Source organism: Chelmon rostratus, chromosome 7, assembly GCF_017976325.1.
Source record: "Chelmon rostratus isolate fCheRos1 chromosome 7, fCheRos1.pri, whole genome shotgun sequence".
Taxonomy (NCBI): domain Eukaryota; kingdom Metazoa; phylum Chordata; class Actinopteri; order Chaetodontiformes; family Chaetodontidae; genus Chelmon; species Chelmon rostratus.
In genome coordinates this window covers 23,721,271-23,736,774 of record NC_055664.1, presented here as the reverse complement: position 1 = coordinate 23,736,774, position 15,504 = coordinate 23,721,271, and the positions used below count along the sequence as shown (strand labels likewise).

At 40.6% G+C, this 15,504-nt stretch overlaps 1 protein-coding gene across 1 annotated transcript; it reads left to right on the top strand.

Moving 5' to 3' along the window:
- The first annotated feature begins 213 nt into the window (after positions 1 to 213).
- rcbtb2 (regulator of chromosome condensation (RCC1) and BTB (POZ) domain containing protein 2) lies at positions 214 to 11,897 on the top strand. The gene is made up of 12 exons (XM_041940204.1): positions 214 to 427; positions 1,839 to 1,973; positions 2,844 to 2,994; positions 4,335 to 4,501; positions 4,593 to 4,751; positions 5,150 to 5,257; positions 5,351 to 5,493; positions 6,816 to 7,006; positions 7,398 to 7,524; positions 9,833 to 9,972; positions 10,086 to 10,216; positions 10,326 to 11,897. The coding sequence occupies exons 2-12, from the start codon at positions 1,848 to 1,850 to the stop codon at positions 10,464 to 10,466; spliced, it is 1,584 nt and encodes a 527-aa protein (XP_041796138.1). The 5' UTR covers positions 214 to 427; positions 1,839 to 1,847; the 3' UTR covers positions 10,467 to 11,897.
- The last annotated feature ends 3,607 nt before the right edge of the window (positions 11,898 to 15,504 follow it).

The following is a 15,504-nucleotide window of genomic DNA, read 5'->3' as shown; positions in this document are numbered from 1 at the left end:
AATAAAAACTATATAATAAAAAAGCACATCCATTTGTTAAACATTTTTTATGCTGAGAGCTACTTCACAAAACACAGTCTATTACTAATAGTTAGATATTATTACTATTACTAATCGTCTTTGATATTTTTTGGCAATAACAAACATGAGATGTTCCAGCTCCGACTGTCGATGAACGCACCACCTAACTACAGGAAGTAAGGTTGCGTGTGTGTTTTTCTCAGTCGGTGTTGTAGCGATCAAAGCTAACTACATAAAGGTGCAACCACAGCGACTGATATGAAACAAGAGCCATACCAGACTGCCAAGATGACTGCATCAGCAACTTGACTGGCCAAATATGTTGGCTGAAAATTTTTCACTGTTTCGGTGTTCATTGATCAGAAAACGACATCGCGGACGAAACACTAGCTAGAACAACAGCAAGGTAACGGTAATAGTTTGAACCATCAGCAGGTCCCTGAAGCAACAACACCCCTCACCCTATTAAGTTAAATCGTTTTTTGTTTTTATAGATTGATCGATAAGCTACCGCTGATGCTAGGTACTACATTGGCAAGTTTCACGTTGCTAGCTTGTTAACCCAAGCTGCAAGTCTTACAACGCACCACAACTAGTTTCTTCTACGTTGTTTACTTGTGTCCTCGTTGGGATTTGTTGGACATCATTACACCGGTGTGTACTTGGGGACGAGTGGCGTTCATAAGGTCTTGGTTTACATTAAGAGGGACTTCATTTTATTGTTCACTGAGACACCATCCCTGTAGTGGTGCCACATGTATCAGTAACTTATTAAACAGGCCGTTTTGATACCTTGTAGTTTTGCTTATGATGGAGTCGGATTTTGCGCGTCTGATGCTTATTCAGATGGAAATTGCTGCGTAACGTCAGTTATATTAAATATGTTATTCCCTTTCAAGTCCTTTTATCTAGTCTAATATGCGTTTGGACGAAGGCAGTTTTACCCAATGAGACAGGTAGGTTTCATTAGCATACAGTGATTTTGGGAAAAAAAACTGACTCAAGATGATATTTAATGTCCATTAAACACACAGGCCCAAGCAACCCCATATTAATCAATGTATGTAGACTGATTATACCACCCTCAGAACAAGATGATGTAAGTTGATCAGAAGACTTCACCCTTGACACATGGTTTGGCCATTGCGCTGGAAATATTGTATCATGATTCAGATTTCATAGTGTAAAGGCAAATGTAGGGGTAATATACTGTAACCAGGACTTCACTCGTTATATCAGTAAACACACAGGTTTGCGTCAACAAGCATAATCTGTCTACAAAACTGGGCCCAGTGCCCAGTTGCTGTCTGAGTTGGGTGCTTTTGAGACATGGAAAACCTTGCTGGATAATTTATCTTACTCTGTAGCATTTGTTGCTACAGACTGGACAATACGTAATTTCCATTTACAGTATGTTTCCACCAGGAAGGTTCATTCTGCAGTCAAGTTTGGCCCTCTTTTGGTCAGATTTTTGCTGTTTTCTATTTTCTAATAACTGTACTATTAAAAACAACAACAGTAATTTGTGTGCAATATGGAATTTATTAACTGGAACAGGAATGGCTTTAACATAACATTTTCACCATATTCCTGCTTGATTGTGACTCAGCATTTCACTTCACATTATTCTTTCTTTGAAACATTACCCAACAATACTTTGGTAAGGGAACAAATACACTAAAAGAATTATTTTTGATGCCCATCTTTCCATTAAGCATTTTTCCATTTCCAGCTTCTACTCTACATATATTTTTAATTAAAATGTGTATGACTCATATTCACATCTGTTAAACATTTTTTTTTTCCTCATTTCACAGCTGAGTAGTATGCTGGACGTGGGGAAGTGGCCTGTGTTTGCACTCCTTCCTCCTGAGGAACTACGGCTTATCCGGCAGGCTTGTGTCTTTGGCAGTGCTGCAAATGAAGCCCTCTATGTCACAGTTAATGATGAGGTAACACTTAGGCTTCAAGCAAGGGTGCTTTAATCCTCTTGCTTACATTAAGATGTGTTGCAAGACTTGATAGAGTCTCCTTTTCCGATATTGGTTTGATTACTTTGTATTTGCAAGTGGATATAAACATGCTGCAGGTCTCTCACTCCTGGCTGATACAGGGTGCAGTTCCAGCCTCAGGGATAAGCAGATAGAATGAGGCTATCTTTAGCTAATACCCAAGCAAGCTCCATTTTTATCCTGTTGAAAGGTGTCGAGCATGCTTCGTCTTGCAGCCCTCGCTCATGTGTTTGTCCCTGTGGCCCAAACAGTTTATGTTTTGGAGCAGTCAGTTGTGGTGTAAAAAAATATTTTGATGGATTTCACTTAAAATGGTGGTGTACATTAAGTTTCACCTTTGCTTTGTGCATAGTTATTAAATCAGTTGATATAATTTCAGACAGCTCACACATTCTGAGAAATCAGATGCAGAAGTGTTTCTTAAAGCATAATCCCACAAAAGGTTACATTTTGTTTTATTTTTATTTTCTGTGATTAGTCCATTAATCATTTAGTCAACTGACACAACATTGATAGTCAAAACCTCCTTGGCACTGTGAAATTGCAAAAGACATTTTTCCCCATTTTCTGAAATTTTAGACACTCTATTCCATTGATCAAAAAAGAGACTGTGAAATGACTTTTCACACCATAACTGAAATCCTACCAGTGAAGTGCTGGTATTCTTTGGTGTCCTCCCAGTATGTCGTGTCAACCAATTTTTGTATTTGCTGATGTGCCTGTATTTATCAGTAAACATCAGAATGTAGCATTGATTTATAATTTCTTAACATCAGTAGCATTTCATCTCTGATGTTTTGGTTTTTGCAGGTTTTTGCTCTGGGTACCAACTGCAGCGGCTGTTTAGGGCTCGGAGACCTTCAAAGCACGATTGAGCCACGCAGGATTGATGTCTTGTGTGGAAAGAAGATTGTGTCCCTAAGCTATGGAACAGGACCGCATGTGGTTATCGCTACTGCAGGTAATCCAGTTCAGAAAACTTTTATTTGTCCCTGAGGGAAAATTTCCTTAGGAGGCAAAGGAATGTTGGGACAAAAGTTGGGATGCTTTGTAAAACATAAATAAAACAGAATGTGATAATTAGCTAATTATTTTTGACATAAACTCAATTGAAAACAGTAAATGTTTTACCTCATTGACTTCTAAATATCATAGACTGTATATAACATGGACATAGTCTTCATGTCACCCATGGGTTTCTAGAAAGTCATTGTGAAGCTCAGGGACAGTCTTGGCAGCACATGACTCTGCCAAACTCCCGACTAATCCCAAAATGGCCAAAGAAATGGAGCATGGGTGGAGCTGAGGCAGGCCAAATGAAGCTTGTTTGCGGAAACCTAGCAGCTAGCTGCCACTCAAGGCGATCGTGCCCATAATAATGCATACATTTCATATTAGCATGATCTCAATACACTGAAAGTTATGTGAATTAATAAGGCTTTCAGTCAAATGCAATTGGTCTGTTACAAGTGACAGATTTGTATGCTGACATTTAACAGTTTAGTGTGTTTTGGTCCAAAAGTGGCCTTCTTATTATTTGTGAGTATAATATATTTAATGTTGCATCACTGCTTGTAACCTCTACTGATCAAATATGTGCTTGACCATAGAAATTACAGATATATTGACATACATAATGTAATTGTAACATACATTAAAAAGTAGCATTTTGTTTCCCAACCAATCAAATTTCAAGATATAGTTTGTTTTACTCCAGTTAGTATCTAGCTTTATTGTCTTCTTCTGTTCCTCTTAGCAGGTAGCGGTTAGCACGTAACATTAGCTAAATGGTAGCATCGGAACTGTATTGTCTTCTTCTGTTCTTCCTAGCGGTTAGCATTAGCATTAGCAATAGTTAATTGGTAGCATCGGTACTGGCCACTACCTGGAGCATCTCTGGGTCAGTTGAACGTGGCGGTGCTGTTTGGATTGTGTAGGAGCAGTGTGAACTGGCACTAGGGGGGGTGACTCTGGGACGCCGGAGTTCACTGCCTAACCTCCTGGAGGTGTAGTGGGACTAAGTAGGCGAAACACTGTTGAAGGGAGGTTTCCACCTGATGACCCCCAGAGACGTGTTAGGAATCACTGCTCTTTGGCAGGTATAGAGGCAGATTAGAGCTCCAAGGTTCTTCACTGAGAATGAATCCTCTTTTTGAGCACAAGTATCTTGTGTTTAAATTAACTAAAGAAAACTTTAACAGCATCAGAAAGCACTGAATGTGAAGTTGGCTGCTTCTTATCTGTTAATAAAATATTAACCACTGAGACAACCTGAATGAAAGTTTGCCGGTTGCTGTGTAGATGGAGAGGTATTTGCCTGGGGACACAATGGCTACAGCCAGCTGGGCAATGGGACCACCAACCACGGACTGACCCCTGCCCTTGTATCCACCAACCTCCTTAACAAGAGAGTGACAGAGGTGGCCTGTGGCTCCCATCACACTATTGCCCTCACAACTGATGGAGAGGTAACCGATCATCAGTTGTGACGTTTCTTGAGTTACTTTCTCCTTAATCTCTGTATTTTTTTAGACAGTGAACATTTATCTCCGTGTTCAGGTGTACGCATGGGGTTACAACAACTCAGGCCAAGTAGGTTCAGGGTCCACTGCCAACCAGCCAACACCACGCCGGGTCAGCAGCTGCCTGCAGAACAAAGTGGTGGTTAACATAGCCTGTGGTCAGCTCTGCTCCATGGCTGTACTGGACAATGGAGAGGTAATGTGTCACATGAATCTGCAGATGTTTATTATGAGCATGAATCGGTGCCCTCAGTAGGTCAACTTTTTGGCAGTCAGCAGCATTTTTGACAAATAGACAGATTCTTCAGTATGGGCAGAATATTTGAAACTAATTTAACTTCCCCGTGTATCCAGAAATTGCTGTGTTTTCTCCATGAAGAGAGTGTTCATGACAGTTTAGAGTAAACCAGTTTCTCTCAACAGGGACATTGAGAGAAAATGCAAATGAGCTGCTGATATGTTAGATCTTTACAGTATTTGAAATATGCAGATAAAAGCCAACATAGGCTGAACACAGTTGGCCCTAAAGGAAAGCATCCCTCTTCAATACCTTGATGTAACATTGCAAGGTCCAAATTTGTCCTCTGTTTGCAGATCTATGGTTGGGGCTACAATTGCAATGGACAGCTAGGTTTGGGTAACAATGGAAATCAGCAGACCCCTTGCAGGATCGCCGCTCTCCAAGGTGTCAACATCGTCCAGGTAAGAGCTTACAGAGAAATGAATCTCATAAAGCTCTGTTTTTCATTATTCATTCCAATCAAAGCTTGATTACGCTCTTTCTTCCATATGCAGGTTGCCTGTGGATATGCACATACATTGGCACTTACAGATGAGGGGTTTGTTTATGCCTGGGGAGCCAACTCGTATGGGCAGTTGGGAACAGGCAATAAGAGTAACCAAGCTCTCCCCACTCTAATAAACACAGACAAGGAGAGGTTAGTACTTTGTTTTTACCCCAGCCTCAATAAGCAGGGACACCACTGCTAACAGGGTCACATGACGAGATCCTGAGAAATGTTTTTTAAGTCACTAAGTTCCTCAAAGGCATACAGTGGCACGAAAGACTTTGAATACCCCTGGTCAAAATTTCTGTTACCGTGAATCGCTAAGCAAGTAAAAGATGTCCTAATTTCTTCAGTATTTTAAGCAAGAGTGCTTGTGTGTTTCCATCTTTTACAGTTTTTAAATAACATAAAAGGAAAAAGGTCTGAAGCTAATGTTTGGTCACCCTACATTGTCAGGTCTTCAGTAACAGCCCACAGCTTGTAAACACTTTTGTAGCTAGTTATCAGTTTTTCAGTTCTTGTTTGGGGGGGTTTGACCCATTGGGCCACCTTGCATTGGTTGCTCTTTTGAGGATCAGCTCATTACCCTGTTGTAGAAGAACAGACAGTATGTTTGCTTCCAGAATTTGCTGGTATTTGAATCCATTCCTCCCTCTACCAGTGAAATGTTCCCCATGCCACTGGCTGCAACACAAGCCCAAAGCGTGATCGATCCACCCCTGTGCTTGACAGTTGGGGAGGTGTTCTTTTCATGAAATTCTGCACTGATTTTTTTTCTCCGACCGCTCCATTTCTCATTGCAGCCAAAAAGTTCTATTTTACCTCATCAGTCCACATGACTTGTTTCCAAAATGCAGCAGGCTTGTTAAGATGTTGCCCTGCAAACTTCTGATGCTGAATTTTGTGGTGAGGACACAGAAAAGGTTTTCTTCTGATGACTTTTTCATGAAGGGCTGTGTTGCTGCACAGTAGAATAGTTTGAGCAGTCACGGTATTTATAAGCTTTGAAATTTGACTGACCTGACCTTTCCTAATGATGACTTGTGATCAAGCCATAGCCTTAGCATGCTAATTAAGGTCAGAGACCTCGGTAAAAGTTATCTGAGATCTTAAACCACTTTTGTCTGATGCTTTCCTTTTTCTCCTTCTAAAATTGTACAAATCAAAAGTATTGCACTAATCTTGCTCAAATGTTGAAGAGGATGTTTCATCTTTAACTTTATGAGTTTTGGAAAGCAGTCCATCTTCTACTCACTTTCTATTCACAGTGACAGGAACAATCACTTTATATGCTTTAACACCACAGAGTAATAACAGAGTGATATCTTACTCTAGAGAAGTGTTATGAAAGAATTATTGCTCACTTTGATAGAATGCCTCCTTTGCCTTTCAGCCATATCAGACATATTTCAACGCACAGTAAGGCTGTGTATTGTAGTACTTTAAGGTTTGAGTTCTGTTTTCATCACTAGGATGGTGGAGGTGGCTGCATGTCACACCAGCCACACGTCAGCAGCCAAGACACAGAGTGGGCAGGTTCTGATGTGGGGTCAGTGTCGAGGTCAGGCTGTTGCCAGCCCCCACCTCACCCATTTCAGCAGCACGGACGATGTGTTTGCTTGCTTCGCCACACCGGCAGTCACGTGGCACCTCCTCTCAGTAGGTAAGAGTGATCTAGGAATATAAGATTTCCAGTTTTTTGTGAAACATTTGAGATTGTCCCATTTACCATGTTCTCAGAGGCTACCACACCATGCACTGGAAGTGGTCTAAGAAATAAACAGGAACCTCTGTTTCCTGTCCACAATCTTTATTTTTTGTTTACGCCCCATTTAAAAAAGTTAATGAGATCCCTGTGAAAAAACTCCTAAACTAACAAGCCATTGAAATCATCAATGCTCTCTCATCAGTGCAGTCTGTTTCAGTCTGTTATGTGTTAGACTGTAGTGTTGGAGGAACGAACAGTGACTCCATTTAAATCTGATTCCCTTGAATTTCCTTTTTACAAGGTCTAGTAGAGAGAGTCATACATAGTTTTTCTTTGTTTTTGCCAGATGGGGATGACTACTTAACTGTTGCCCAGTCTTTGAAGAAGGAGTTTGACAGCCCAGAGATTTCAGACCTTAAGTTCTTGGTTGATGGGAAGTGTATCCATGTTCACAAAGCCCTGCTGAAAATCAGGTACGGAGCACATTTTCTGTCTAGTCATGAATCTACTTTACCCTCTGATAGATGTTGCAAGGATGGTAAAGGCATGACTCACTCTACTGTGCATCCAATGGGCCTACCCTGGTATCCTACCCTAGCCCTAACCAGTGTCAATTGTCATACCTAAACCTAACTAACCCAACCAATGAAGGCCAAGGTCATGACTTCATCTGACTACAGTGAACCAGGTGAAGTAAAGGATAATGTTTTGCTCAAGTTGACAGTTATGCTTGTTGTAAGGGCCATAAAACCGTCACCTGTAGAAAGACGGTGAGGGTACTTTATCAAAACAAATAAAGTGCAGACAACAGTATTTTCATCTACTTTACCCACAGCCTCCCATTCAGCACCAGTATGGTTTACACATCCACGGTGTGCTGATTACTCTGATAGCTAATTGTTATGAACAAGCTAAAACAAAATATTCTTGTAAACTTAGCTAGTAGCTGAGATGGAAACCCCGCCAGCGGTACCTGCAGGCTGTGAATCAGCAGAGTTAGGAGGACAGAGGACAGGCTGAATGACTGATACTGACTGATTTCTGTGTTCTTCATTCTTCTTAAACGTCACACAGTATTTTGATGTCAGGATGGAATATATTTTATTTTGTCTACATTTTAGATTTGCGTCCGCAGAGCTATTGCTGAGTATATGCAGTGAATTTGCAGTTGTTAAGATCAATGCATCTTTAAAATTCTAATTGATGCGATGCAACTTTTTCTTACTGTTAACGCTGCTTTAGGAGGTCTGAGTGTCACCTACAAGCTTTTATGTGTCACTTGTATGGAAAAAGGTGGCATGCATCATGGGAAAGGGGCCTGGGCACCACGCATTGATCATTTCTTCGTTTTCAGGCAAAAGAATATTGTCACCTTTTCTGGCTATCACCAGTTACCCCTGAGGCTTACTTTGATTTTGTTCTCTTTTCTTCTTAGCTTAGCTGTTTTTAGCAGATGATTTCCCTTTCTTCTTCACCAGAGCAGCCTGCTTCTCCATATTGACTTTCATTTCAGTCACATGAGTCTATTTTTCACATTCAGATGAGTCATGACGGCGCTTAGTTTACCACAGTTTTACAGAAACATACTTAAATACAAACCATTTTGTTAATTGTGCGGCCGTCATGACGGCGAACACACTGAGCCGTCTTTCTGTGATAGTGAAATCAACAAATAACCTATGGAATGCTGCGTTGCCTATATTTAAACTCCATTTGTGAGACAGCGTTTCCTCGTCTTTCCTGTTAATGTCATGGGGAAGCAAAGACAGACCTATTGTTTTCCGCTTTTCTTTTTATAACCACACTTGGACACAAAGTATCTGCATTGCATTCCCTTGCTCTTTTGCACTGTCAGTAGGAAGGAGCCAGACTGTCTGCGCCGTCAACCTTAGTGCACATGCTCACACAAATATACAACAGTGTAAAGCCCCTGCTTCGGCAAGATCACATGCAAATGATATGTTAGGGATGCACTTAGAGAATGATGGCTTGTTTGTTCAACCGTGTGCTAAGAAGAAATGGTAGCGAGGCAATGTTTTGAGCCACAGGAGATAGTAGTTAGGGATACTTGAAGAAAGAAAATGGTAATCGGTATTTATAATGCAGATAACCATAAGGTACAAATATGGAAAAATACTGTGGGTTATAATTGGTGACTAGTGTATCATGGCATAAAAAGTGAAGTTAGATCACAAGAATATATTAATACATTTAATTTTCACTTTGACACAGAGTAACAGTACAATTACAATATCTTAAAAAAGACCCAAAACTGTTTCTATATACTTGTTAACGGTTCAAACTTATGTAGAGGTGGGATTCACATAAAATGGTATGGGAAAGAAAACATGATTTACATCAGTATCAGACAAATCATGAACATTTATGATCACAAATGCAGTGAGCTACATGCATAACAAAGGACACACTGTATGTAACAAATGAATAGTGTACCTGTTTGCATTTTAAGAAGGCGTATCAATTATTTTAGAAGTTTTAGCTTTTTAGATTTTTGAAGATATTATTCCTTCTTTATGGATGGCCACTGTTTCCACTCTTTTCCACCCCATTTGAAAATTAGTCAGCAGTCTCTAACTAGCTCGAGTTGTGTGAACAATCACAGTTAACATCAAGTCTTTTTTTTTCTTTAGGTTTGAAAGAAATGAATTACAAACCTTGGTTTGATTTCTTGCAAAGTAGGCTATAACACATGCTAACTCACTGTTAAGGTATCTTTTACCATATCACATGTGTAGTCTGCTCCTTTTCTTCCCTCTCCAGGTGTGAGCATTTTCGTGCATTGCTGAATGAAACAGATGAGGATGCCATAGAAATCCACCAGTTCTCATACCTGGTGTACAGAGCCTTTCTGGAGTACCTCTACACAGACACTATTAACTTGCCACCAGAGGATGCTATTGGTAAGCCTAGACATGGGCTACAGTCCTTTACACCCTTAAAATACACTAGAGACTAGAAAGCTTTGAAATAAGTCCTAAACATACTCATCTATGTATTATTCTTGTGTGTGCAGGGTTGCTAGACTTGGCTACATTCTATCGAGAGACAAGGCTGAAGAGGTTATGTCAGGAAACGATCAAGAGAGGCATTTCTGAGGAGAACGCCATCACTCTGCTCTCAGCTGCTGTCAAGTATGAGGCGCGGGTAAGCTTATAGCCCCTGACACAGTCAGACACCATGGTGGTGGGGGCCATCTCAGTAGCTAGTCAGTTGTACTCCTCAGCACTGACCAGACAGCCCTCTTCATTTTTAGGACCTGGAGGAGTTCTGCTTCAAGTTTTGCGTCAACCACCTAACAGCTGTCACGCAGACCCAGGCCTTTGCAGACATGGACCACGACCTGCTCAAGAACTTCATTAGTAAAGCCAGCCGCTACGGGGCCTTCAAAAACTGACTGGAGTGCCTAGGTAGTGATGAATTCAACATGATGAGGGCTAAGCTCACCGAGGTCCTGAGAGTTGACCCTAGACCAAAATAAATACCAGGCTGATCAGTACTTCAAAGCCTTGTTGCTAGGGATGATAGCACTGGAGAGGCAAAAGGTTTAAGGTTCCACCATATAAATGATGCTTCTGTGTTACTCCCTTAAACCTAGCCCCAACACAGTGGTTGCTTAGGGTGGTAATATTAGGTTACACCACTCGGTCAGTCACAAGCAGACAGTGCAGAGGCCGAATAGACAGTGGTCGCCTTTCTGTCGTCTTTGTGTTGCTGGCAGCACGCTTGGCTAATTTGGTGTCTGATTTGTTTGTTCAAGCTAGTCAGCGATGGCCTGCAGGGGCTTGCCTCACAGTATCAATGTTTTATCACACTGCCTGTTACCCCTACTAACGGGCAGTGTGATATACAGTATTATACTGTAGCACTTTATGTTTGATCAGTAGTGAGAGGAAGCAGTCAGCAGAGCCTGATCAGCCATGAATTGTCCCTTCACAATGTGCTGCTTTTCTTTGAAGCCTTGATTCTCAAACTATCAGGATTGAGAAATAGTATTTAATGAGGAAAAAGCTTCTTCTGTTTTGGAAAAACTGCAGCTTATGTATGACACCTTTTTTTCTGAACAGTTATAATTTGCATCTGATCAAAGCGAATATGTTCTCTTGTATAAGTTAATGTTAAATTTTGCCACTTTATATAGTAATTATTCATCTTTGCCATCCAAATGTATGGTTCCTGTTTGATGTTTGTACTGACTAACATTTGCACTGTTTTGCGGTCGACAGCTGCTTTGGCCACCGTCAGCAAAGTGATCCTACCACGTTTTTATTTGTGGTCAGATGAGCTCTGAGCAGCTGCAAACAGTGTCTAACCTACACAAGCATATTGGTCCCTGTGTAGCCTTTGGGTGATGTTACACTGTAAGTGCAAATGATTTTACAGTTGTGTTTCATTGCAATTTGGTATGTTTACAAAACTTTGCTTGTTTTTTTAATTGTGATTATGTTGGCAGCAAACTTGTGGTTCTTTTTACAAGTGTTTCTTTTATCTCTCCCCTGATAGCACCTTGCAATAATGAAATAGTGCTGGCTTAGTGTAACTGCCAACTGACTGTGCTGAATATAGCCCAAGTCTCATATAGGACCACAAGTTCTTTAAATGTAGTTACCAGTTAATTCCAAATTAAATTCCTAAATCTGTCTAAATAGACTGTAACAAAATGCTTTTACTTTAACAAGCCAATTATTGTATTTTTGGAAGATTTTGATAATTACTAAAATGCCTGTGTTCTCATTTTGTATGGAAAATGCTATAAGCTGCTGACAGTGGCACTAATGGTAACATTTGATAATTTAAATGTATTAAAATAAATAACTATATAATTTGGTATTTGTGTTATTGCTGTGATTTGTGGTTTGTTATGGAATAATTAAAAGCTTTGATATACACTATGGAAAATACTGAAGAAAATGTTCAGCCCATACAACACCATGTTAGACAAATATACAGCCAGCTTCAAGCTACAAACACAAATACTGTGATAGATTTTTTACCAGCTGCAGTTTTAAGCCATGGGGGGGCAGTGTGTTGCACTCGAATATGTTTGCAGACTCACGTATTTCCGTTCTGAATTACAAGCTGTACAAGTTGAGGTTTTTACACCTCATGCTTCAGCTGCCACCAAGTGCTTTCACAAAACTGTTCATCTCTTGTCTGCATATTACAGTTGCTCTAACGTAGGTGTGCATTTCCTTTTATATAAAGTAATGTCCCTCCCTAACCAGTGAGTGAAATGCAACTAAATGAACCTTTAAAAAATTGTTTAAAAAAAACATGTAATATTTCATACACAACTCTTATTACTGCTAATATGTCATTAGAAGAGAAGGTGTTGTCAGTGATTTGAAGGTGCATGATGTAACAAAATCTGACACGTGTTTCTACATTTAGCTGTAACAGACAGTTTCCTGAAGGGGAAGCTCCTCTTATTCTGCGCTTCTAGGCTTCTACTTATTTGTCCGAACGTACAGTTTTACGGTGTCACAACATCCAGTCAGAGTAACAGAAGTGAGTGCTGATTTTACTTTCACACAGTCTCGGCTAAAACAAAACATTATAAGCTTCATACTATGCTGAGCCATATATAGACGGAGAGTTTGGACAGATTTTGATGAAAGACAGATCAGCAGCGCTCAGATGATAACTCAGTTACTTGTTTCCAGCTAATGGCTACTCCAAAACAAATGATGGGAAATTTATGTGCATATGGCTTTGAAGATAATGCCCACTATGACAGCCAGTATAGAGAACTGGTGTAAGATTCTCTGGTGATTGAGCTGCTGAATTAGTTGGGGAAACTACAATATCTTTAATACTTACTGGTCATAGAGAATACTTTATATCTGCAAAGAAGAATCAAAACATGACATAGTGGCAAACAATTTTGTACATTTGGGGCATTTTTTTTAAATAATGCATTGCAGTTGCCAGGTAACACATTTCATTTCAGCTTATTGGGTTTCTCTAAGGGTAGGGGAGTTTTTTCATAATGTAGTATGCAGAATTAGGCTGTCAGTCAAGTTAATATGTTACTGTATTTATAAAGACTGTTTACATGGAACATCAGGAAGTGTGCTCAGCTGCCAACAGAACCTGCCACCTGGCACTTACAAATCCTCCGACGCAGTGACAAATATGACATCTAAATTATTGATTCATTTGGTCACATTGAAGCCCTTTGATTTTTCTTTTTTTTTAAATTGTGGTAAAGGAACTGTTTTCATCTTTTACTTAATTAAGTAAAGCAACTTATATTACAGGATGAGTTCTGAATTCATATACAATATGATCTAAGAATAAATACCATAAACCGGAAATGCTCAACCCTAACCCGAACCCCCGTGTCAATGGTTTAATATGCAGCAAGTTGTTTTGATAGAAGAGAGCTGCACTTGTCTTTTCTCATTTGTATGGAGGCAGTGTGGTTGACCCTTTACTCACTACTGTTAACCCGATTCTTAGTTGGAAGCCCAAGAAACAAGCAGAAGACATCATCAGTTCACAGATGTAGAATTTATTTAGCTCACAGGTAAAGTAGGATCTCTGTCAAGAGGAGCACCGATTTCCGGGTGTGCTTCACAGTTATCTTCTTGGGCTGGTACTTCCCCGTACAGAGGTTGGACCCGCATGGACCGGGTCTCATTGGCCAGTTATCGCAGACATGAACAGGCCAGCCACTGTTCTGTTGTCTGGGCGCGCCGCGGGGATCGCGAAAACAGAAGCCATCATCTTGTGTCATCTTGTGCACAGAGCAGCAACCAACCCACGATCCACTTGTTCAGGAAATGACATAAAACCAAATGCTCTGCACAGAGAAAGATGGGTGCTGATTCTGGCGACAAACAGGACGGACGCGTACAGTCTCTGAAACATGACCCATCAGACGTTGAATAAAACACAGTGAAGTACGTGTTATGAGATCATAACTGTTACGGCTCTATATTTAGCAGAAGCTTTCTTTTGAATGTTGTAGTTAGAAAGTCATTCTACGGCGCATGCGCCATTGACGCCGCCGATCAAAGGCGCGAGACTTCAAAGGCACGGGTGACGTCACGTGGATCTTTGATCACTATGAGAAATGATTTCAGACGGATTCATTTCAGAAACAACAAACTGCTATTACGAAGACTTTGTAGACGTGTAAGAGAAACAGAGTGAATAAGTACTTTAATTATGACCTTAATGGCTGATAAATCTTTTATTTCAATGGCTGCGAATAGCTTCTTTCCTGAACTAAAAATGTCTGACCATAATGTAAGCACACCTCTGTGCGATTCAGAGGCAAAAGATGAATCGCACAGACTACATATGACAGAGAAGCAACAAATACCTGAGGTTAAGGAGCTTCTACATCTTCACCAATCAGAGCAGAGGGTGCATCATTTTCTAGAAGATGAAGAGGTGTTTACTAGTGATGGGAGTGAAAATATCTCTGCTGCATTGGTCATACGCAGATTTCTCAGAGGAAAAACACAGGTGGACGTCGAAGAGCTGAATGAAGCACTACAGAGCCTCCTGGACAACGAGACGATTCTGGAAAATAAAAACAAGGACCTCACTGCTTACTTGGAGGTACTTGGACCAAATTTGAGGAAAAAACAAGAAGAGATTACACTGCTGAGGGCAACAGTGTGTGAGCTTGAGGATCAACTGGAGCACACCAACCAAGCCCATAGAGTTGAAGTGGCCAAGCTCAAATCTAAAATAGACACAAAACAGGCACTGAATGAATGTCTACAGGTAGATATAGATGATCTGTGGGAAAAGGTTGAATCTCTGAGGAATGATGACCTGGTTGAAAAGCTGAAGCAAGAACTGTGTGACCTTCAGAAAAAGGAAGGCTTTCTGATGAGGCAGAATGCGAGGATGGCCTCTGACTTGACTGATCTTGGGTCTCTATTAGTGGCAAAAAGCAAAGAGAATGAAAACCTCAAGAGAGCTGTGGAAGATCTTGAGTCCCAACTGGAGAAGAATAAGTGGCCAGTCTGTGATACTGATGAGTTGATAACAAAGAAAGCCTGTGAAACTGCTTGCAAGCAGCAACTGATAGACAAGCTTTACAACCACAAAACCATCATAAGACGATCAATCTATGATCTTGAACACCAGCTAGAGATGATGGAGGAGGAGATATTTTCTGGTGTCATGACTTTCCAAGAGGAATGTGGGATTTTACCTGGAAATAAAGCTCAGTCGGACTTACCCCTGGAGCTGGTAGAGAAGAGCCTCCTGGAGGCTTGTGAAACTGCTTGCGAGCAGCAACTGATAGACAAGCTTTACACCTACAAAACCATCATAAGACAATCAGTCTATGATCTTGAACACCAGGTAGAGATGATGGAGGAGGAGATATTTGCTGGCGTCATGATTTTCCAAGAGGAATGTGGGATTTTACCCGAAAATAATGCTCAGCCGGACCTACCTCAGGAGCAGGC

Coding starts and splice junctions, on each gene's coding strand:
- rcbtb2 (XM_041940204.1), top strand. CDS start 1,848: ATGCTGGACGTGGGGAAGTGGCCTGTGTTTGCACTCCTTCCTCCTGAG. Junction 7,007..7,397: donor GTGGCACCTCCTCTCAGTAG/GTAAGAGTGATC, acceptor TGTTTTTGCCAG/ATGGGGATGACTACTTAACT. Junction 7,525..9,832: donor AAAGCCCTGCTGAAAATCAG/GTACGGAGCACA, acceptor TTCCCTCTCCAG/GTGTGAGCATTTTCGTGCAT.